Source organism: Barbatula barbatula (assembly GCF_947034865.1).
Source record: "Barbatula barbatula genome assembly, chromosome: 2".
In the NCBI taxonomy this organism is placed as follows: Eukaryota; Metazoa; Chordata; class Actinopteri; order Cypriniformes; family Nemacheilidae; genus Barbatula; species Barbatula barbatula.
In genome coordinates, this window is record NC_136767.1 from 13,948,811 (window position 1) to 13,971,337 (window position 22,527).

At 38.4% G+C, this 22,527-nt stretch overlaps 1 protein-coding gene across 1 annotated transcript; it reads left to right on the forward strand.

Moving 5' to 3' along the window:
• Positions 1-542: 542 nt before the first annotated feature.
• Positions 543-16,529, forward strand: cspg4ba (chondroitin sulfate proteoglycan 4ba; the record flags this gene model as incomplete). The annotated part of the gene is made up of 10 exons (XM_079474118.1): positions 543-600; positions 2,479-2,642; positions 3,781-7,350; positions 7,454-7,927; positions 8,056-8,232; positions 10,413-10,611; positions 10,870-11,001; positions 12,241-12,410; positions 12,766-12,949; positions 13,174-16,529. The coding sequence occupies 10 exons, from the start codon at positions 543-545 to the stop codon at positions 15,198-15,200; spliced, it is 7,155 nt and encodes a 2,384-aa protein (XP_079330244.1). The 3' UTR covers positions 15,201-16,529.
• Between the last annotated feature and the right edge of the window lie 5,998 nt (positions 16,530-22,527).

The following is a 22,527-nucleotide window of genomic DNA, read 5'->3' on the forward strand; positions in this document are numbered from 1 at the left end:
TTCAAATAGGGAGTTGTAGCAAAAGGATAAATGTGTAACGAAGAGTGACAAAATATTTACGAATGTAATTCCCATAGAAAATATGTCTCAATGGATGGTAGTTTGTTTGGAAATTCCTAAAATAAAACATCATACATGTGTCCCCATGTATCTGTTTATTTAGACCACATTATATCAATGTAACAGGCCGGCTATGGCTAGGTAAAAGAATGCAAGGTACTGGTTAAACAGTGTCATAGCCTAACTCGCACTGTTAATAAACTAACAAATAATAATACGAGTAGAAAAAGTGGAGTTCAATTTTGCCTAAATGCGTGTTCAGAGGTGGTCAGGTTGGAGGGTGAATATCTGGGGTGGGGGGATCTGTAGTGAGAGAAAAGCTTGAGAAGGCGGAGTTTCTCTGTCCTGCTCGAGTAGACAAGTTTGTGAAAAGATTTTTAAGTAAGGACTCACCGAACCGCATTGAACTTGCTCACGCCATGAATTTGCCACACAACCTTTCGGCATTTCATGCGGAATAAACACACTGCATTGATGTTAAAATGAGGGCGACCCTTTTAATCGGACTGCTTTTGCTCTTTGTCGGACTCGCACACGGGGGTAAGTTTTTTGATCGTTCAAGTAAGGCAACCGCAAGGAATGACACAATCCAGCTTTCAATGTTGTCTAACACATTTCAATTGTGGGATTCAAGGAGGACAGCGAATGATCTTTTTGGCTCTAGGCTATATATTACCTTTCGTTTTTATGCACCAGTGGACGGGGGTGTCCATAGCCTGCCCTAGAATGTCATATGGCTGATGCTGGTTCATTATTGTATACGTTTTTCTTTTCAGATGTTCGGGAGAAGGTGATACAAATACATTAAAATGTACATGTTTGCATTTCACCCGTTGGTGTGTTTATGGTCTTTGCCTGTGCCATCAAATAAGTAATCCAGTATGATATATCAGTGCATTGAAATTGCATTGAATTGTGACTCGGTTTTAAGGTACCCCGTGAGAGATTTTCACAGCTTGTTAAATAAAGGCCAAGAAAAGGAAAAATGTTAGTGTATCATTGCGCTATAAAGAATGATTCATACATTTGCATAGTAAAAGCAACAGTCATGGGAAAATGAGGCAATATTTTTGTATCTTTTAAAAAACGTATTCTTCATGATATAAAATGCATAACGTGATTGTCAAACGCAAATGTTCATTATTATTCAGGTTGCATTAGTTGCTGATAAATTGAAATTGTGCTTTACGATGTCAGCTTCACAGAACTCTCAAGATCTCGCTCTGCTGAAGAATACAGATGTCTTCTTTGGGCTTGTTTTGGAGTGCAGTGTCCAGACTTATAAAATCTCCAGGATGTCAGATGCATAACTACTTTTTACTGTGATAATAATATACTAGAGATAGAATTGTGTCGTTTCACCAAAAGTGGTTCTTCAATTGAATTTCCAATCTGTTATGTTCATCATTACTGTAGAAATGCCATAAATGAGTGAATCAGTATTATATAATCTGTCACAATCTGTGTTATCACATTAAATCTAGTTGGAATCTTTAACAGTTGTGATACAGTTTGGCAATGCAAACTAAATATCTTATATTCATTAACAAAGGCCATTCAAATAAATGAGATTTTATTTATCAAAAGGCTTACGGATAGCAATTTACCAATGTTCCACAAATAATTTCAAAAGGTTTTAAACTTTTCAAAAGCAAATATGTGTTCTGTGTTAATTAAAGGGGTAAACGCTGAAGTTACACTTGAGGAGAAGAGCAGATGAGAGTGCACAACACATGAGTGCAGATTAGAGGGTGACATGGAGTGGAGAAACAGCTGCGTCCAAGCCTCCATCTATGGACAGAAAGGCTAAGACAATGTGGCCATGTCAGAGTCTTTTATGTTGAGAGTAGGGTGCTGTCAGGGCAAAGCATGCCAGCACAAGCACATGGATATCACAGCACTTCCCTGCGCCATCAGTGTTTCTGTTTTATTGACAATGGCCAGGCCGTGTGAAAATATGTCTAGATTTATCCGTTATATTTCAGGTCACAGTTTTATTAAAAAATGTTCTTTTGGGTCAAATAATTACAATGTATTTGCTTGCATGTAGCAGCTTAAAGAAAACACATTGTAATGTTTAACATGAATTAAAGTGATAGTACTCCCAATAATAACAATTCTGTCATCATTTACTCACCCTCTTGTCATGACTATCTTTCTTCTGCAGAACGAAACAGAAGTAGAATATTGTTTACTGGCCCCCATTCACTTGCATTGGTTTTGCATCTATACATTAGAAGTGAATTGGGGCCAGTGCTGTTCAGTTACCAAATTTTTCCAAATATCTTCCTTTGTGTTCAGTGGATGAAAGAAAGTCATAAAGGTTCGCAATGACTAGAGTGTGATTTAATGATGACAGAATTTTAACACATACAGAGCAAGAACAAAACATCATGAGGAAAATTCTCCTATTTGCAGCTTCTTTCTATGGTGATGGATTTGTGCAGTTAAAAGGAACGGAGTTGTCTAGCCATAACACACTGCACGTCCGCTTCCGCACCTCCAGTCAGCACGGCCTGCTTTTCCTGGCTGCAGGGCAGACTGATTTTATCCTGCTGGAGATGAATGCTGGCAGACTGCAGGTAGGTCTTTACAACAATACTTCACAACAGTCATCTTCATTAGCCTCAGAAATGCCTCAGAGCTATCCCAACAAGACTACACGCACAAACTTGTCATGTGTTGCACAAATAAAGACTAAAATGAGCTGTTAAATTAGTGCAGACCTTTCAAGCTTTTCAATAAAACAACACAGTTCCAAAATATATGTAGCCTATTACCCTCCTGTTCAGCTGAAATGCAGGGCATAGTTGCGTTCCAGTTTAAAAACATGGCCTAGTTGTGATACTGTGACTTCACCACATACTCTGGCGTCTTGGCAGGTCTTTTAAAGGTTTACATTACAAACCCTGTAATTGCACTGACCTGGAGGCTAAAGAATGAGAGCTAAAATGACATGTGAGAGAAGCGAATGCATGACTCGAGGATGTGCTTGAGCAGATTAAATCAATTTCCACAGTCCACAGAGTTCAAAAGGCGCGCATGGATTATCTGCAGTGGATTTTAGTGTTTATATTTCTATTGTTCGACTAGACTACATTCATAGATATTATCTCTGGGCTACATCGGTTTTCACAACCTTGAGATGTACAATACACCTTCGATTTGGGATATACACTAGCTCCCTTAAAAATGAAAATTCCCCCGCCCTTAGGCAATCCAACATGGAGGTGAGTAAACAACAAATTTTATGATCACTTCAATGTAATTTGCCGTCCTTTGGCTGAAACTCTTTTCCAGTACATCAAAGATTATATTTTTCTGTGTAGAAAATACTACACATTTTCTGCAAGCCTTGACAAGTTTGCTTTTGCTGTCACATGGTGACAAGTTTAAAGTAAAATCAGTGGTGGAAATGGCCAAGATTCATTGGAGGGACTCCAGTTGGAGACATATTTAACATTTTTAGAGCATAGATGTTAAAAATGTACATTTAATACATTTATGTATGGAATGTAGTAGATATCACTAAACACATTCTTTCATCACGATTAGACAACCATGCTGAAAATCCTGTGCTGAGAACAGTTTGTAATCGTCGCAGTGGCGGTTTCGCACAATGTCGGAAAAGCGCTCTTAAGATTGTTCTTTTATTTGTGGATCTATATAGAAAATAAGTATTTGGAATTTTTAAGAACATTTATCTCCTGTCATTTACAGGTACGGTTGGACATTGGCTCTGGAGAGCACATCCTTCTCTCAGACAGTGGAACCCAGTTGAATGATTTGGCCTGGCACACGGCAGAGCTTCGCCACGAGTATCGCAACGTCACACTGACTGTGGACAACCACTCTCAGAGCAGCTTGCGAATGCCAGCTCCAGAGCAGCAGCTGGACATCAACATTGGTTTGTATGTGGGTGGTACTGGAGGTTTGGATCAGCCCTACCTGGCCAGTGATCTCAATGGCTTCCGTGGTTGCCTCGATGAAGTAATATTTAATCAACACAACCTTCTTTCTTCACTGAGGCCCTATTCCGGATTTAAAAACATCTATGAGGTTTCTCTTGGATGCAGCCCCCAGTTTTTCGCAAATGAGGAAGATCCTATGAGTTTTTTCAGCTCGAGGGCTTACGTGTCCCTTCCTCCGTGGACGGCACAACACGAGTGGGTTTTTGAAAGCTCAGTCCACACCTCAGCCGAAGAGGGGATTGTTATGTACAACTCTGCACGACAGGGAGATTTCATCGCCTTGGAGATCCAGAAAGGTCTGCTTGTTGCTGTCGTCGGTAAAGACGGAGCAAAAACAGAACTACGTTCTCTCGCATTCATCAATGACAATAGATGGCATGACCTCAAGCTTTACTTCACCTCAAAAAGCCTCCAACTTACAGTAGACGGAGAGACCTTGAAGTCCAGCATTAGCTCTAGATCAAAAACCTTTCGTCTGAAAGGTTGGCTTTTCCTTGGTGGAATTGATGACAGCACACGATCTGAGGTCAGAAAGGTGGGCCTTTCTTCAGTGGCGGGAAAGCGTGTTAGAGGTGGTTCCTTCAAAGGATGCTTCAGGAACATTAGAGTAAATAATGTTAAAATGGGTCTACCCAATGCAGTGGTTACTAAAGACATCTCTGTTGGCTGTGAACCTGAAAAGGAACTGGAGATAAGCACCACAGTCAGCACGGCAACCCTTCACATGACTTCTGTTGGCACTGTCACTCAACTGCCTCCCAACGATGTCTCAACCCTAGCTAAAGGTCTTGTCAAGAAGTATGGACATCATTTCCTTCATCTTAAGAACCTTGTTGTCCCAGAAGGTGGTCGGGCATCATTGAATTCAAAGCACATTAAAGTAAACCTTGATTTCAAGAACCTTGGTATCCGCCAGTCACAGATCATCTTTAGGATTGAAGAGCAGCCCGTGCATGGTCAGCTTAGGCTCGATGTGGACCAGGACCAGGCGGAGCATACCTTCAGCATGCTGGATTTGTGGCATGGCAGAGTGATGTACATCCACGGAGGATCTGAAGATCAGCAGGACTTTTTTATGTTCTCTGTGTTTTCCAGTAGCAGAAAGGAGGTTCCAGGCTATTTAAAGGGACACAAGTTGTATCGCTATGATGTAACTGTCACGCCAACCAACGATGCCCCTGAATTGAGTCTACCTGAAGGGAATCTATTTGTTCTTCTTGAGAACTCTAGGAAAAAGCTGACTACGGATGTTCTGAAGGCCATAGACATTGACAGCAATTACACAGATCTTGTTTACTCAGTCTTGGGCAATCTTAATGCCGATGCTGGGTATTTGGAAAATGAAGTCAATCCTGGTACAGCCATAACCTCTTTTTCTCACATGGCTCTTGCAGAAGGTAAAATAAATTATGTCCACACGGGAGTGATGAACTCCCGAATCGTGCTGAGAGTCAGCGATGGAGAGAAAGTGAGCAACACAGTAGTGCTCAGAATCATGGCCGTGGGACTGGAGTATAAGATTTCCAACAACACAGGTCTGGAAGTCACTCAAGGTGAGATGTTTCTAATAAGCACCAACCAACTGGCAATCTGGACAAACGCAGCGAAGCAGGTGGTTGACATTCGTTTTGATGTGATCGAGCCACCACAATTCGGCGAACTCCAGAGGCTGCACTCGAATGGAGAGTGGAAGATCACCAGCTCATTTTCTCAAAGAGTTCTTGAGAAGGCACGCTTAAGATACCTTAACACATACCAGTCCATTCAAATGAGTAATAGCTCGGATCTCTTCAAGTGTAAAGTCACAGTGGCTTCCAGAGCCTCAGAGGAGTTGGTGTTTTCCATTAGAGTGAAGTGGATAAACTACACGTTAGAGAAGAATGAAGCGATAGAACTGGACAAAAGAAGAAGTGCTGTAATTGATTCTGAGCATTTGTATGCGACAGCACGCGGTGTAACTTTGTCTGAGGATGAGCTTCGTTTTAGATTGTTGTCTCCACCAAAAAGAGGAATACTTGTATTGACTAATACAAAGTTGCAGGAAAATTCCACATTTTGTCAAAGGGACATAACAGATCTGAAGGTTGAATACAGACTGGTAGATAGATTGTACGAGGACAGCAGTGATGAATTTATTTTCCAAATATTCTCAAAGCACGCACATTCTTCTAGTCACATATTCAAAGTCAACTTTAAAGCAGACGCTAACAGCGTTTTCATGAAAAACATAGGGTTGTCTCTTCTTGAAGGTGAAAGTAAACTCATTACAAAAGATGAACTGTTTGCTGAAACTCTTAGCACTAAAGAAATATACTATACTGTGACAACGGCTCCACTCCATGGCAAGCTAACACGAATCAACCTGTCCAACTCTACCAAAGAATTTGACAATATTCTGTCATTCACCAATCAGGACATTCTGGAGGAGCGTATTATGTACGTTCACGATGACAGTGAAACAAACCTTGATCATTTTACCTTCATAGCATCCAAAACTCCAGTTACCAAGATGACTGTGATAGATGATATTGGCTCAAAGGAGGGCATCTTCAACATCTCTATACAGCTAGTGAATGATGAAAAACCAGTTCGCGTCATAGACAAGATTTATCACGTTGTCAGAAATGGACAGAGATTACTTACACTCGATGATCTCTGCTACCACGATGCCGACTCAGACTTCAGTGATGGGCAACTTGTCTATACCAGGCGTGGTATCCCAATGGGGGATTTGGTTCTTGCAAACGACACCTCACACAAGTTGTACCAGTTTCGCCAGGAAGACTTGGAACAGAAGCGAGTGTTGTTTATTCACCATGGGATGACCTCTGGTCGCTTTGTCCTCTTCGTGTCAGATGGCAAACACTATGTTTCCTCACTGTTGGATATTAGCGCACAGGATGCTTATTTAAAAGTTGCCAACAACACAGGCCTATTGGTTCAGAAAGGCCAAGACAAGACTCTCAGTCAAGCTAACTTTAGTGTGGATACAAACCTTGACGTCAGAAGTGATGCCGAAATCATATATAAGATCAAAGAAGCTCCAAAACATGGGCGTCTGTATTTAAATGACAGCCAGACTGAGTCATTCACCCACCGTGACCTGAGGAACGCTTACTTGTCTTATCATCATGACAACAGTAGACATCTGGCTGACTATTTTACGCTTCTAGTGGAAGTGAAGGGGCTGAAGTGTGATGCGAAAATATTTGTGAAAGTATATCTGGAAAGTCATCAAAGACCACCAGTTGTCTTTCATAATAAGATGTTACTTGTAGAGGAGGGAAAACCAGTCAAGATTGAGAGCAGTAAACTTAAGGTAAGTGTAGAACTTGGTCATATTAGTATTGATATATCAATTATTCTGTTTTAGTCTTTCTCTTTGGTTTATATATGATGCTTAAAAAACATATTCTCTTCAGGTCACTCATGAGGCTAGTTCACCCTCAGAAATAACCTTCACTGTCAAAGGACCTCCATCTTATGGATATCTGAGGCAGTTTCTTGAAAGTGAAGATCAGTACCAAGGGACAGTGGAAGATCAGTTGATGACTTTTTCCCAACAGGATGTTAATGCTGGTAACATTCAGTACGTACAGGTGACACCTGGCCAAGTGAATGATTCCTTCACTCTAGAGGCCAGCAATGGGGTCGCAGAGGTCAGTGGCATCATCGTGTCTGTGGATATTATCCCACGCTTCATACCCATTGAGGTTTCCAATATCACCCTGAAGGAAGGGGCGTCTAAAGCACTCACTGAGGACATCATCAGAGTCACCAACCCGCATTTCTCAGGGCTTAACTTTGTGTACTACGTCTCAGAGGGACCCCAGCATGGCCGCATCGAGAATTCACGTTTTCCAGGGATGCCCACAACATACTTTACAAGGAAACAGGTACTGTTTTTAGCAATACCATTTGGCACCAATGGAGCTGAAAGAATACACTTTAGCTTTTAATCTTTATGATGCCTCTTCTGCTTCTACAATTTTGCCTTCTTATTTCTTACATGGCATTGAATCAGGTGGAGCAGGAGTTTATATATTATGTCCATGACAACACAGAAACTTTGGAAGATAGTTTTACTGTCACTGCAAATGACACAGATCTGAGAAAACACAGCGCACCATGGACCGTGTATGTGCAGGTCATAGCCATCAACGATGAGTCTCCGGTTGTTACTGCCAACAAGGTTCTCAGGGTGAGAGGGTACTATTTATTAATCTCACTTGTTATATTTTATACTGAGGTCAGCTGAGTGTCTAATTTAACTATGTAGATCCAGAGAATATATGTTGGTTAAAGTTTGTGTACTAAGTAAATGTCTATTTTGGTTACATGAGAAATCTCCATTAGTAATTTGACCCATTCACTACATCTTTACCAGACTTTAAAGGTCTTATTGAAGGGTTCTCAAACTTTTCAGCCCATGATCCCCAAGATAACAGTGCTAGTGACTCGAGACCCCTACTATCCTCGGAGGTGGTTAAAGTATACAAACATTGTGCGCAAAAGCACACATGCACCTATTTAAGCCCAAACGTGCCTAATGAGAACACAAAAGAACACAGTCTAACATATAATTTTATAGTTATTTACTCATCGTCTTTATACATAAACTATGAACTATTACTACAGATTTGAGTGCTGATGGATGTGCCTCTTTACGTACCTGAGGACGATGGCCTCTCTGACTGCGGAGCTTATCTGCTGGCCTCCCTGCGTTTTCATTGGTCGATATTAATCAACGTTTCATTTTGACAAATAGGAATATCCTAAAGTTAAAGCCTACAATAGGAACAATAATATGAATTCACATAGGACTTTTAACACTAACTTAATGCGGTTGCTTTATGCTTTATGTCGTTAATGTGACGTAATCACCTCAGGGGCCATGATCGAGGGGGAGGAAATTCCTAAGGCTGATGGCTTTTTATTTGCATGATTTTATTTTTAACTTAACTAATATTTCTATATTTTGTTACACTTATTGATTACGCTATTTCTAATAATAAAAAAATATTTCTGGAAATCATCTTGCGACCCCGCCCTTGTGGCATTGAGACCTCCCTGAGGTTCTCCCCTACTTTGGGAACCCCTAGTCTAATGTGAAATTTTTTGGAGGATCTATACACCGAAATGCAATATAATATACATAACTATGTTTTCAGAGGTGTATAAAGACCTTACATAATGAAGCGTTTTTATGACCTTAGAATTAACTTTTTTGATCTACCTAATATTGTAAGTAAATGCTTTAACTTGTTATTTCTAAACACAATAGTCCAAATACTAATAATGCCCACAAGGGGGCTCACCATGTCAACTTTTAAATAGCAGGCATTCCCCTTTATTTGGAAATGTTGACAGTCAGATTTCAGCATTACATTCCTATAAAAGGTTTATATATATATATAGAGAGAGCAAATAATAGTAATATAATAATATTAAAGTATTTTATATTAAATATTCGAGCCCTAAAACCGATATGATCTCTGTCTGCAGTAAAGGGATAGTAAGTCAAATTCTGACTTAATTTATTCACCCCGATGTTGTTCAGTGCATTTATGACTTACTAAAGAAGATATTTTGAGAAATGTTTCAGTTCCTTCAAAATATTTTAACTTTTCTGTTAATGTTTGTCCCCTAAATATGACTTTTACCATCATTCAGAAATGGCAGCCTGGATTTTTGATTTTTAAATCTTTTTTAAATAAACCCATACACTTTAAACACATTTTAATACATTTTATAAATGAGTGTGCAGATTTGTAACACTGTGGTTAACAGTTTTTTTCTCAAGTCAAATTGAAGGTGTTTTATTTACAATTTTAAATAAGTTTCAATTACAGGAACATGATCCCAAATAAAAACATGTATATCACTTTATATTTATTATTTTGAACATCATGCAATATTTGCTGTTGATCTAATTATACAAGTTTATTTTCATCATAGTATTTCTATTAGTATACAGTTTAATAAGTGACTTTAAAATGCAGATATTTCCAAAAAGAGACAATTCCGTTTTTTTAATTCTTAATTTTTTTTTCTATTGTGCATTTCAATTAAAATCAATCAAACTGCAGTTGGTTTGTTTTGATTTAAGCTAAAATAACACAAAAATACAGCTATAACTAATACAATAAAACAGGATAACAAAATAAAAAAAGAAAGAAAAATCTTCTGCGGTGAGTTTTTTCCACAATTTGCACACATCACAAAACATGATTTTTTTACTGGAACTGAAGAACCTTTTTAATAAAGTTTTTTTACTCTAGTACTATTTTTACTTTGGTTGCTCATTCGTCTGAATAAATAAACTAGAAAGCTTTCCATTTGTTAAGTATGTCTTGTTATTTGTGTAATTGGTTCACTCAGGTGTGGGTTAACTCAACTACAGAGATCATCCCTGAGGATCTGAACGCTGAAGATGAAGACACGCCCCCCGAACAGCTGGAGTTCATCATTACCCAACCCAGCAATGGTCACCTGGCTCTCAAGAGTGCTCCTAACAGACCAATTATGAACTTTACTCAAGCTCACATTGCTCAGAGGCAGCTGCTTTTTCGGCACAATGGTGAGATGTCATAAACATGTTTGGTCAAGATCTCTGTAATGACAGCTTTAACCACTAGATGGCAGTGTTTTGTGGTAAATCATCCCACAGTTTTCTCCATCTCTTGTCTTTTTTAGGAAACACAATTGTATTAAGTTTTATCTTGAACATCCGGTGTTCTAAAGGTGTAATGACTAATACCAAGTCATTAAATGAATTGACGAGGTATTTGGTTGTTGTTCCATGGTGTTAGTGATGTATACTTTATTCTGCTTTCAGGTCCTATGGCAGGAGGCTTCAACTTCCAAGTGAATGATGGTGTGAATTTTGCTCCCAGGCAAATATTCAGTATTATGGCTCGTGCCCTTGTTCTTAAACTTGAGAAAGCTGGACCCCTTCATGTGTTTCCAGGTGACTCCTGCAAACATACATCACACGATCTTAGGTAGTGAGGCAGTTAGAAAGCAGCTAGGTTAAAACTACAATAACACAACAGTTAGTTTAGCATCTGGTGTACTGGCATGCCAAATGAGTGCACCAGATTGACAACTCCTTTCCGCTCGGGATAAAATCAACAAACTTGTAGTCACCACCCAATTGTACTTTAAGTTAAGAATTCCTTCAAACATCAACGCAGTGTTTCCTAATCCTGCAGTGCAACCAATCCATGCAATAACAGGACTATTTTAATTATCAGGCTATAAATAGCTCAGTGGAAAGCATGCCGACAGATCACAGTTAAAAGTCCCTAAAGTTATTATACTAGAGTCATTTCCTTAAATTAGAAACACTTCGTCATATGCCACATTTATTATTGGTACCTTGAAAAGATTTCCCAACTTTGCTTTGTCTGAGTTTAGAAACAGCTGCTGCATGTGATTTTAACTTTAGAATTGACTGACTGTAGCAAAAGTCAACTAAAAAGTGTCTAACACAGCATCTTGATGTTTCAGAAAAATTGCTCAGCTGTTAATAAACGGAATTGAGTTTTACCTTTCCGTGAAATGTTATCCGCTAGCTGCGTTTAACTGTTGATTTTATTTTCATATTTATGTTCGATGTCCGTGCGTGACATTTGTTTTTTCAATACCACTTCCTGTCAAGCTTTTCTTGTGGCCTTTTGCAGTAAGTTTTCATGGTCTCATTCAATTGGTAAAACTAGTGAGGTGAGCTTTAATATGTCTCAAAGAAAACCATACAGTCTGCCGTACGTGGTATTTCAGAATTTTTTTTTAGATCCTGTGGAAATTTGCAATGTGCAGTGAAATAATTGTTTTTGTACATAAATGTACAATACGGAAGTCACAACCATTTCAACTGGACTTAAATTCAATGGAATTTAAGACTTTAAAGGCAATTTTCAATCTAAAAGTGATGTGAAACAGAATCCTGAAATATCCTTCCTGCGTTCAAGCAACATGGTTTTACTCTTTTAAGGCAGATTTATAAGTATCTTCCGCTTTGTCAGTCCTTCCTTTCAAACCTAGAAACACTTCTGCAAAAAGTTGCTATAAAAATACTTAGCATTTTAATTGAAAACATATAAGCTGCTGTGCATCAACAATGTGGTTTTGTTGGAATGCATCAGACAGTTGGTGTTGTTAGAAGTTTTCAGTAGTTAATGGTAATTATTTTGTTTTCTCCATCTAGGCTCTTTATCCTTGATCTCAAAAGAGGTTCTTCATGCAGTAACCAATGACGATAAGAGTGTCTCAAACCGAACCATTTATTTCACTATAGTCAATCCACCAAAATTTGGAAAACTGGTCAAAGTGCAAGCACAGTCCACAACAGATATCTTATCCTTTACACAGCAAATGGTAAGCCCCGTTCAGATCTACATCATGCATAGAGCGCAGGTCAATAAATTATGAGTTTATATGATCTTTAATTTAGAGACTGTTGTGCTTTTATTGATACAGTATGTATTTACATGTTACGTGTTTTATATAGTTGTGATGAGAGAAGTTACACAGAATGTGATTTGAATGTGGGTTTGTAAAAGTAAGTAACACCAGTAAATAAATGAGCCACACCAAGATATCACATTTTACTGCTACGGCTAAGATTTATTCCGGGATTGGGTGTGTCGGACGGGGGAAGGAAAATAGCATATACTTATGCTTTGAGTTTTGAAGAAAATTTATTTGACTCATGGAACTGTAATTTTTACAGGTAGATGAGGGAGAAGTGGCCTATGAACAAAGTCATGTGACCTCTCTGGGATGGGCGGCACTTGACAAGTTCACGTTTACAGTGTCGTCCCCTCCTGCTACACTTGAAACCCAGACATTTGACATTGACATTTCTTACGAACATGTGGGATCTGAGCGAAGTTCTGTGCTCCTCAAAAACAAAGGTACAGCTTGAGAATCTGACAGAAACAACACATCATGTCTGGTCTTGCAAATGCTACATTTATGAAAACAGGAGAATATTTACAAAACACTGCTGTCATAATCTTACAGGAAAGATGTTTCTCTGTCAAACAGAATGAACTAAAGTCCTTATTTTGTCATTGTGTCAATACCTTTTTGAAAAACATTTTCATCGTTATATGTTGTTTTTGTTTACTTCAACTAGCTGTGCAAGTAACTGAGGGAGACAAGGTGCTAATCGACAAATCGCTGCTGGATGCATCCAATCTCATGACTAAACTGCCTGAATCTAAACACAGCTCTTATGAGGTTTGGTACCAGGTCACATCTCTACCCCAACACGGTGTCATCATTGTTGGGGAACGAAATCTCACCCAAGAAAAACCCAATTTCTCTCAGTTCATTCTTAACAAGTATGGAATCACATATCATCATGATAACTCTGAGACCACAAGCGACCATTTTGACTTTGACGCCTTTCTCAACCTGAAGAGCAAGCCACCAAACCGCCCCCTAGATGACTCTGATGTGGTGTCTGAATCTTTCAATATCACTATTACCCCTGTAAATGATCAGCCACCGGTTCTGAAGACCAAAGCTCCCAGCCTTAAAGTTGTTCAGGGGGACACCGTGCCTATTGGACCCGACAATTTAAATGTTGTGGACTCTGATAATCTACCCAGTGAAATCCAGTACACCGTGATTAGCAAACCTAGCAATGGTTTTCTTGCTCTGGCGGGGCACTTGAATGAGTCGGTGGATGCCTTCTCGCAAGAGCAGATCAATAACGGAGAACTATTCTTTGTCCACGATGGCAGCCCAGCATCTGGTGCGTTCTACTTCAGCGTGACCGATAGCCAGCATCGTCCTTTATATAAACTCTTCAATCTGGAAGTAATCAAGATTACGGTTTCACTTGCAAACAACACAGAAGTGTTAATGGACCAAGGACGTACCTCTGTGGCACTCACACGGTCACACTTAGCTGCGGTCACAAATGGTAAGAACACTACTGTCCATTATACAATTGCAATACCTCCACAATATGGTAAACTTCTCCTGGACAATGAGGAGGTCACTGTCTTCAGTCAGAATGATCTCCAGGAGCAAAAGCTAAGTTACCACATGGTCAACCTCACATTTTCCCATGATAGTTTTGAGTTTACTGCCTTTACATCAGAAGCAAACCTAAGCAATCAAGTAGTTAATATCACAGTGAAACCCCTCATTAAGTACATAAAAGGGGCAAAGTTTCAAAATGAAATTCAAAATAAGCTCAAACCACAGTTTCTGAACGTGACAGAACTGGCTTTGTTGAGCAGTAGTGACCCATTGTTTGAAATTACTTCACCTCCTGAAAATGGAAGGGTTGTCAGGACAACCAGCAACCAGGGAAGGAAAGCCGAATCTGTGGGGTCTTTCACTTTCAGCGAACTTCAACAGATGAAACTGGCCATTGAGTTGATGGCAAACCTTACAGGTGTCCAGGAATTAAATGATTCCTTTGGATTTGTGCTTAAAGCTAATAATGTCCAACCTGCCAGAGGGATTTTCACCTTCAGCATCGTACCCTATGTTCCCATACTTGAGATGTCTACAATGAGACCTGTTTTTTATAACCAGACCACGGCAAAAGGCCCTACTCTGTCTCCTACATATTCTGTTGTGCAGCCAACGCAATGGGTGACCAAATCTACATCAAGATTCAAAAGTCGCAACCGCTGGGGTAGCTCAAACAGCAATGACTTACATACCACTATGCTTAAACCAACACAGGGGGTCGAGGAGATTTATCCAATTAATAACACCCCAGTGAAAGTGGAATCTGTAACCCAGACAGACTCCTCAAATTCAATGATCATCCTGTTGCCTCTACTTGCTCTTCTTCTTCTGGTCATCATTGTGGTTGTGTTGATGCTGCTCTTTAGGCGGAAATGGAGAAACAAGCAGAATCCTGAGAAGCAAAAGGGTAAATCACTTCCTTCATTTCAGCCAGATGATCTATCCAATCAGGATCTGCCCAAGTGGAGTTCATCTGTTCCTGTTGTGACTGTGACGCCTCTTAATCCAAGCAAATCCGGATGTTCTACCATAACTAGACTGCAAACCAGATGTGAAAACCCGTATGACCAGTCAATGTCTCTGTGTTCTGTAGGAGACATAGAGCCTGAAGTTTCTCAACATTGTAGGACAACTAACCCCACCCTGCGAAATAATCAGTATTGGGTGTGACCTGTGCCCTCAGTCTGTACAGACCTATTTAAACTTAAGATCCATCACTGTATTGTCAAGGTAAGGAATGAGCATGGGGTTTTACAGAGGGAATTTGTATTTGTTCAAGAAAAAATGCAAATAAGGTGGTGCCACAGTGCATTTGCAAACGACGCTGTCTTTCCAAAACCTTGTATGTCCACATTTGCTGTTTGTCAGGAAATGGAAAAAGCACTGTACTTTTTAAATGCGTAAATACTGTGGTTGAAGTTGACCTTCACTTTTTATTACTTTTTATTGCTTATATATTTGCAAAACCGAATGACAAACATAAAGAGTTTAATGATTTATGGCAAAAAATACAAAATACGGAGATACAAGGATTCAGAAGGACAGCAGTCATATACAGTACTGCACATGAATTTGCATATTAGTAACAGCATTGGGGCCTGATGCATACAAACAAAATAGACACAAAAATGTGCGTACACAGTTTTTCATGCACATATTGGGATTTATAAAAGTTAAACTTCCTAAATATGTGCACACCCTACGGATGCTTCACTGTGTATAGGCACACTTTAAGGATCCAGTTACATAAATCCACGATGTTTTGCAAATGTTTACACAACAAATGTTTCCCCCGGAACTAATTTGTCAGGGAAAGAACAGCCAGTTGAAAATGCAAGCATTGCTTCTGAAGCTATTATGAATTATTTTCATTCAGTTAACATTTCGCGGTACATTTGTAGACTAAACATATTTAAAGCCGTAAGGACGTTTATTTATTACATTATTTGTATATCGGCATTTATTCTGGCACTGAGACAACATCCTAGAGGTAGAAATGTGTGGTGTGCGCATCGTAATGGCACAACAAGGTGTATGTTTTGGGTATGTGTGTAATAATTCAATTCTTTATATAAATGTTTTTATACTCTCAGGAAATTCCCTTTCCATGGAGGCAAAACACTTAATATAATGATGCAATATGTTGAAACCACTGGATTCCTGGCACTTATTTCCTTGTATGGTCAATCAAACACTGTATTACTGGAAGTAAACTACATAAAGTGTAGCTAAATCTAGCAGCTGTGCGTTATCATCGCATTTTACTGGATTTAGGCACATGGTTCTGTATGTAGCGTTAGAACATTTGTATGCTCACTGTGACCTCTGTACAGAAATGTGGATTTCAAAAAACCTGAAAGCCACACTTTACAGAATAGGGATATCATTTCAAAGGTCGGCGCACACACTAGACATTTAGAGCACGTTCCGGTATTTCTGATTTATGTTATAGTATAATTTTGCTCATGTATTTATATGATAAATAAACAGCGTGTACTACTGCACAACCATCTTGACTCATACATTTTGAGATTTTACATGTTATGACGTGTCAGAATGTAAAACCTTTGTTTATGATTTTTTTTATGGCAGTGTTCTTGCTTTATATAATAAAGCCTCTTCTGTTGGGACGATAATGGAAGACAAAAAATATTTTCTTCTAAAGACGTAATTGCTGTGATTCTCCATTCCTTGTATTTAATTACTGTGATGTCAGTTATAATAGGTGCTGAAAGTGGCTTCTCAGCCTCTTCCAGGATACAGGCTGTGAGCCCTGCTTAGTTCATGTAATGAATAGTTCATTTTGTCGAAACAGCTTTCGTAAAGAGGAGGTTGTTGTTATATTTAAGTGAGATGGAATTTACAGAGGTTCATTTTATTTGGGGAAGTTGATTTTTCTAGACAGGAAATACAAATATACACCGTCTTAGGGCAGATACTGCAAGTGCTATTACTTTATTAAGAAAGATATTTTAGTATTATGTTTTTGTAAAAAAGTAAATAATCCCATTATCTGTTGTCAGATGCAACATGAGATGAAATAATTGATACTTTTTGTTTTTAAGAATGAAAGCTGATGACTGAAAACTTAAATGGGGAGAGTTCACCCCGCGAAAAAATTCGATCATCATTTAATCTTTGTTCCAAATGTATACATTTCCTTGTTCTTACGAACACAGAAAGATATTTGGAAGAATGCGTATAAGCAAATAGTTTTGGGTCACCATTGACTAACATTGAAAATTGTTCAATGTTCAACACAAAAGATTATATTTTGAAGAATGTAGGACAGCAGTTCTTTTGGCTACAAGCATTCGTTCAAATATCTTTCTCTGTGTTCAACCAAACAAAGAAATGTATACAGATAGAGTTAATAATTCATGACAGAATCTTTCACTTTTAGGTGAACTGTCCTTTTATTCTGCCAAGTGATAACTGATCTTACATATATGACGCTGTAAAACCCTCTCAAATCTGTGTCAGAATAATACAAAATAAATGATTCATTTTCCTTAAGGTTTAATCCATTCTGCAATTTAGCTGAGCGAAAAAATGTATAATGTCAATGAATAAGAAGAAACACAAATACTAAATCAAAATCTTGTAGAACTATGCATCACTGTATCATTGAAAAGCTGTGACAACATAAGTGCTATATAGGTATCTGAAAGGATCTATTTATGTTTCACGTGGAAGTGAAAAGGACTAATTCCATTCAAGGTCTGTAGTTGAGTGCACATTATCTGTTCTCATTGTCTCTTTTAAATTTTCCTCATAGTTGAAGATAATCACTGTAAAACTTTTCTGCATATTGGTTTAGCATGTTAATACTTGCCTCTAGCGACTAAAGAACTGAGATATGATTTGTTAAAGAGGGTCCCTTAAGAGACTGAAACATAATGAGCTTTATCTGGCTCTACACACAAAGACATGCTGCCCAGCAACAGAGGAATTATCTCCTAGATCTGATCGGAAGTCTTAATTCAATTTTCTGTCATTCTGTTTGTTGAATCATTGCAAACTGTGTCTAGAGGAAGATTTTGGGGCCTAACATCTGATTCACAGATATTGATTTAAAGATAAACCACTGGAGGCTGATGTTCTGTTTCAACAGTAAGTACACATGCCCATGTGCGATATATACAGTACAGAAGCAAAATCACATGTTGTATGCCAAAAAACCCGCACAGTCAGATTTAACATCATTAACTCATTTTTATTGTTCCAAACATATTGGCTTGCATCTATGTATTAATCTTCTATCCATCGACCATCTCCTTCCATTCTTCATCCGTGTACTATAACATTTACGTGGTGTTTGTGTCAAAATGGTTTTGTAAACCAGAGACATATATATTTATTCAAGATAAATATATTTTTACCCATAACATTTTTTTCTTAGCACATTTTTAGAAATGTTACTGGAATAAAAAATATACAGTATATAAAAAATGAATATCATGAATATCATCATACTCAACATTGGCAGTGTAACAAGGGCGTATACCATACGAGGGTTAACACTGAAGCATGTTTTGAACTAAATTCTCATATTCCAAACTGAATCTCAAGCATAGCCTTGGTCAACTGAAAAATGTAGTACAAATGTGAAATGTAACATTTACAGACAGAATGTCACACATTTGAGGGTGAGGTTATCTTTAAAGTTCCTTAAAATGTGCTTACAGTAAATGGGTTTGTGGTTTTGATCAGTTATGGGGTAAAATAAGCATCAACATCTGAAAGCCTAAAGGACTAAGACTCATACTTATTCCTTTTAAAAGAGCGACTCAAAGATGCACAAGCTTCAGTTTTGAGTGTTATTTAAATCTTGATAAAGAGTGTCTTATTCTAGAGTGCCATTCTGATGCTGTGAATCACTGAAATTGAATCATTGAATTTATTTTGAATGTCCAGACCAACAAATCAGACATCATCACATTAGACAACTTGGATGGGAAAAATATGTTCGTGATAAAATTGACTTGTTTGTGATGGAAAATGCTATCAGATCACCAATCCCACATTTCACATAATTTACCTTTAAAAAAACATTTAAAATGAAAAATTCTTGCAAATATACACAAAATAAACTAAAATAGTAACAATAAATGTTATTCAAGATGTTCAGATTTGGTACTGGATTGCATGAATGTGGTCAGAAGTCTTCATTCACAGCATTTCAGATTACCGTTGGTCCAGTATATACAGCAAGACTTTACCGCAATGGATTTTTATAAAAGTGCTGAATCAACAAGTGTGGTCATGCATCATGCATCATGCATTTTTCATCGGCAGCTCATGGTTGACATCAGCAGAATTCAAATAAGTTCAGCAATTTAGATCTAGGCCACAAAACTGCAGTTCATAATTGAATTTATTGGACACTTAAAGGGATAGTTCACCTTCAAAATGAAAATTCTGTCATTATTTACACGCATTCTTGTCATTTCAAACCTGTATGACTTTCTTCTGCAGAACACAAACGAAGATCATTTGAAAAATGTTGGTAACAGAAAAACTGTTGGTCTCCATTGACTTGCATTGGTTTTGTGTCCATACATCTTTAGTCAACGAGGACAAACGGATTTTGGTTACCAACATTTTTCTAAATATTTTCTTTTGTGTTCACATAGGTTAAAAATGACAATAGGGCGAGCAAATGATGACAGAATTTTCATTTTGAACTATTCCTTTAACATTAGGAATTATAAAGGCACAATGTTATACCATAACCTTATCTATCAGCTGTCCAATTCTGTCAGGATCGACCATCGTAGAGCTCTAAAAAGAAGTAAGTCTGTTTTAACAATTACGTGAATACTTTACTTTGGGGGGGCTTTTTACTTTCATCCATAGGACAGGAACATGAGGATAAGAGACAGGGTGTGGAATCGGGACATGACCCAGGTCGGACGTGAACCTGAGTCCCTGTGAGCCAACAGCTCATGTATATATGTCTAGAGAGCGAATCGCTGTGCTACCGCTCTGACCACACAATACCATGAATGCTTCACAATTTAATTCACATCTGTACTTATAGTTTATTGTAATCAAATTCATTGTTGGTACAGGTTCACCACAGTAACAACAGCGAGAGCACCATGTGTGTGTATATGTGTATCCGGGGCTCTTGGCAAGCTGCCAGAGGCTGGAGGAAGCCGTCAGCGTTTTTTCAGACAACATGAATGAGGCCCTGCTGGAGTGGCTTCCTGTGCGGGACTATAAAAACAAAACGCTGAAGAACGCTCACTGCTCCCACATTCCAGGTACAGAATGCCGTCCAAACCAGCTGCCGGTTTTATCAGCTATTACATTCACATGCATTCCATTAACACTGTTTAGTAAACGGGCAAAACGTCTGAAAGTGTGTTTTATTAGTACCATTGATTTAATGATATCAGCTATTACAATGTTTTTTTGAGAATTTAGATGTCAGGATCGCATTTTTCACGAAGCCTGGTGGTGGTCCAGGCAGCGTGTTTCTTATTCACTCGAGAGTGGGCAGGTCGAGGTAATGAACCGATGAGCTCATGGGATATTATTGCTTGTTATCCTTAAGGGCTGGTCATTGCAACAGTCAACACTGACTCTATCTTTGCAGCAAAGATTAGATAAACAAAGCGCTTTAACTGAACATGTTTTAGGGAGATAAACTTTGATGCATATTATGGCGTCTATTTACAGTAAGAGCATTAATAACCCTGGGTGTCTAGACCCCAGAGCGTTTGGAATAGCTCCTAACATTGCAGTATTAGATTAATGACATTTTGTGTTTACTTACATGCTGTGGTGCATTGTAGTTGCGTATGTAAATGTCAAATATATAAGACGAAGAATCTTACCAGAGGGAATATAGCTCAAACACAAAAATACTTTCTGTCAGCCCATATATTTGGAGACAAATGTTTACACTCTTGTGACTTTAACTTTTTTTAAAACAGACAAGTCAGGTCAGCAGGTGGTGTTCTAGCTTTTGTTGAAACTAGTAACTTTATATTAGCATCTATTGTATTATTGCTCCTGTATAACATATCGCTTATTGCTCCCTGAACTCTCTGTACGTCGCTTTGGATAAAAGCGTCTGCTAAATGACTCAATGACTTTATGTAAATGATCATTGCCAGGAAATAATTTTTACTTAAACTGCTGGTGCTCCCAAAACCAGTTTTGAACAATCTCTAATATGTTGTATTGTATGTAAAGGACGCCACAGCATTTCCTGGTCCCATTAGTGACTAACAACACATTTTTGTGGCCTCAAAATTCCATCAGCACGCGGTTGTGTTCTGGGAATTTCTACGGTAAAACCCAAAGGATGTGATGAACTCAAAATTCTATGATTTAAAGTCATGCAGTTATACAGTGGGGAGGGGTTAAGATCTCCTCAGAAGAAATTGCAAAGTGTCCGCCAGTAATGTCCAGACTTCAGGCTATAAGAACGTTTAAGATCCTCACAGCAGGATCAAATGCACATCAAAGCCTTGTAATTGAAAACAGAACTCCGGGCAGCAGGTTCCTGGCACTGTGCAGGTATTCTGGGAAACTGTAGCGCTGCATGGGACTGATCAATAAATACAGCAGCAATTTATAAAAGAGGCTTGATTGAATGTGTATGTAATCCCATATTCCGCACGATTTCCATACATTTGGAGTTATTTTATTTTATTTATAAGGCCGTCAACCTCTGAGCTGTGTATTAACACACATTCATGGCAATATAACAAACAGATCAGCTTTGTGACAAGGATCTACATTCACAGCATTTTTCACAAGGTTTGAATTCCTCATAAACAATATAGAAAGGCATTTTAAGATGTACTCAGTGAGCTGGTATGAGATATCACAGGTTGCATTGACTGTAACATTCTACATTTATTTGGAAGGAATTGGAATTTAGTTTTAAAATGTGTTTTCCTTTTGGCTCATGAGAACAACATTCCACATGGGTGGAACTGAAATAGCGTTTACAACAAATCCAATTCAGTTAAATCAAAACATGAACTTGTAACATCAGGTTCATTTTTAACGTCAATTAATTAGTCACAGTAGTATTTCTAATGCTAAAATATAATTATTTTTTGTATTAACAACAGAGACTGTGGCAAGGTACATAAAAACAATGCCAGCAAGAATGCAAGCTGTTATCAAGGTCAAAATCTTTTTTCAAAAGATTCCTGAAATGTGTTTGCTCTTTATTATGACAGGCGGTCTAATACATTTGTTAAAGGTCCAGTGTGTGAAATTTAGCAGCATTTGTAGAGCTGGGCTCACTCCACCCCTCCCTTTCGAAGCACTACTCTGGCTAACAGAACTAAGATGTCGACACATTTTCACTTCTTTGCCGAAGGAGATTTACCGAATGAACTTTGTAGAGCAGTTTGTCTGTTTAGGGCTACCGTAGAAACAACATGGTGAATTCCATGTAAGGTGACCTGCGGTGTATGTAGATAGAAATAGCTCATTCTAAGGTAATGAAAACATAACGCTTCATTTT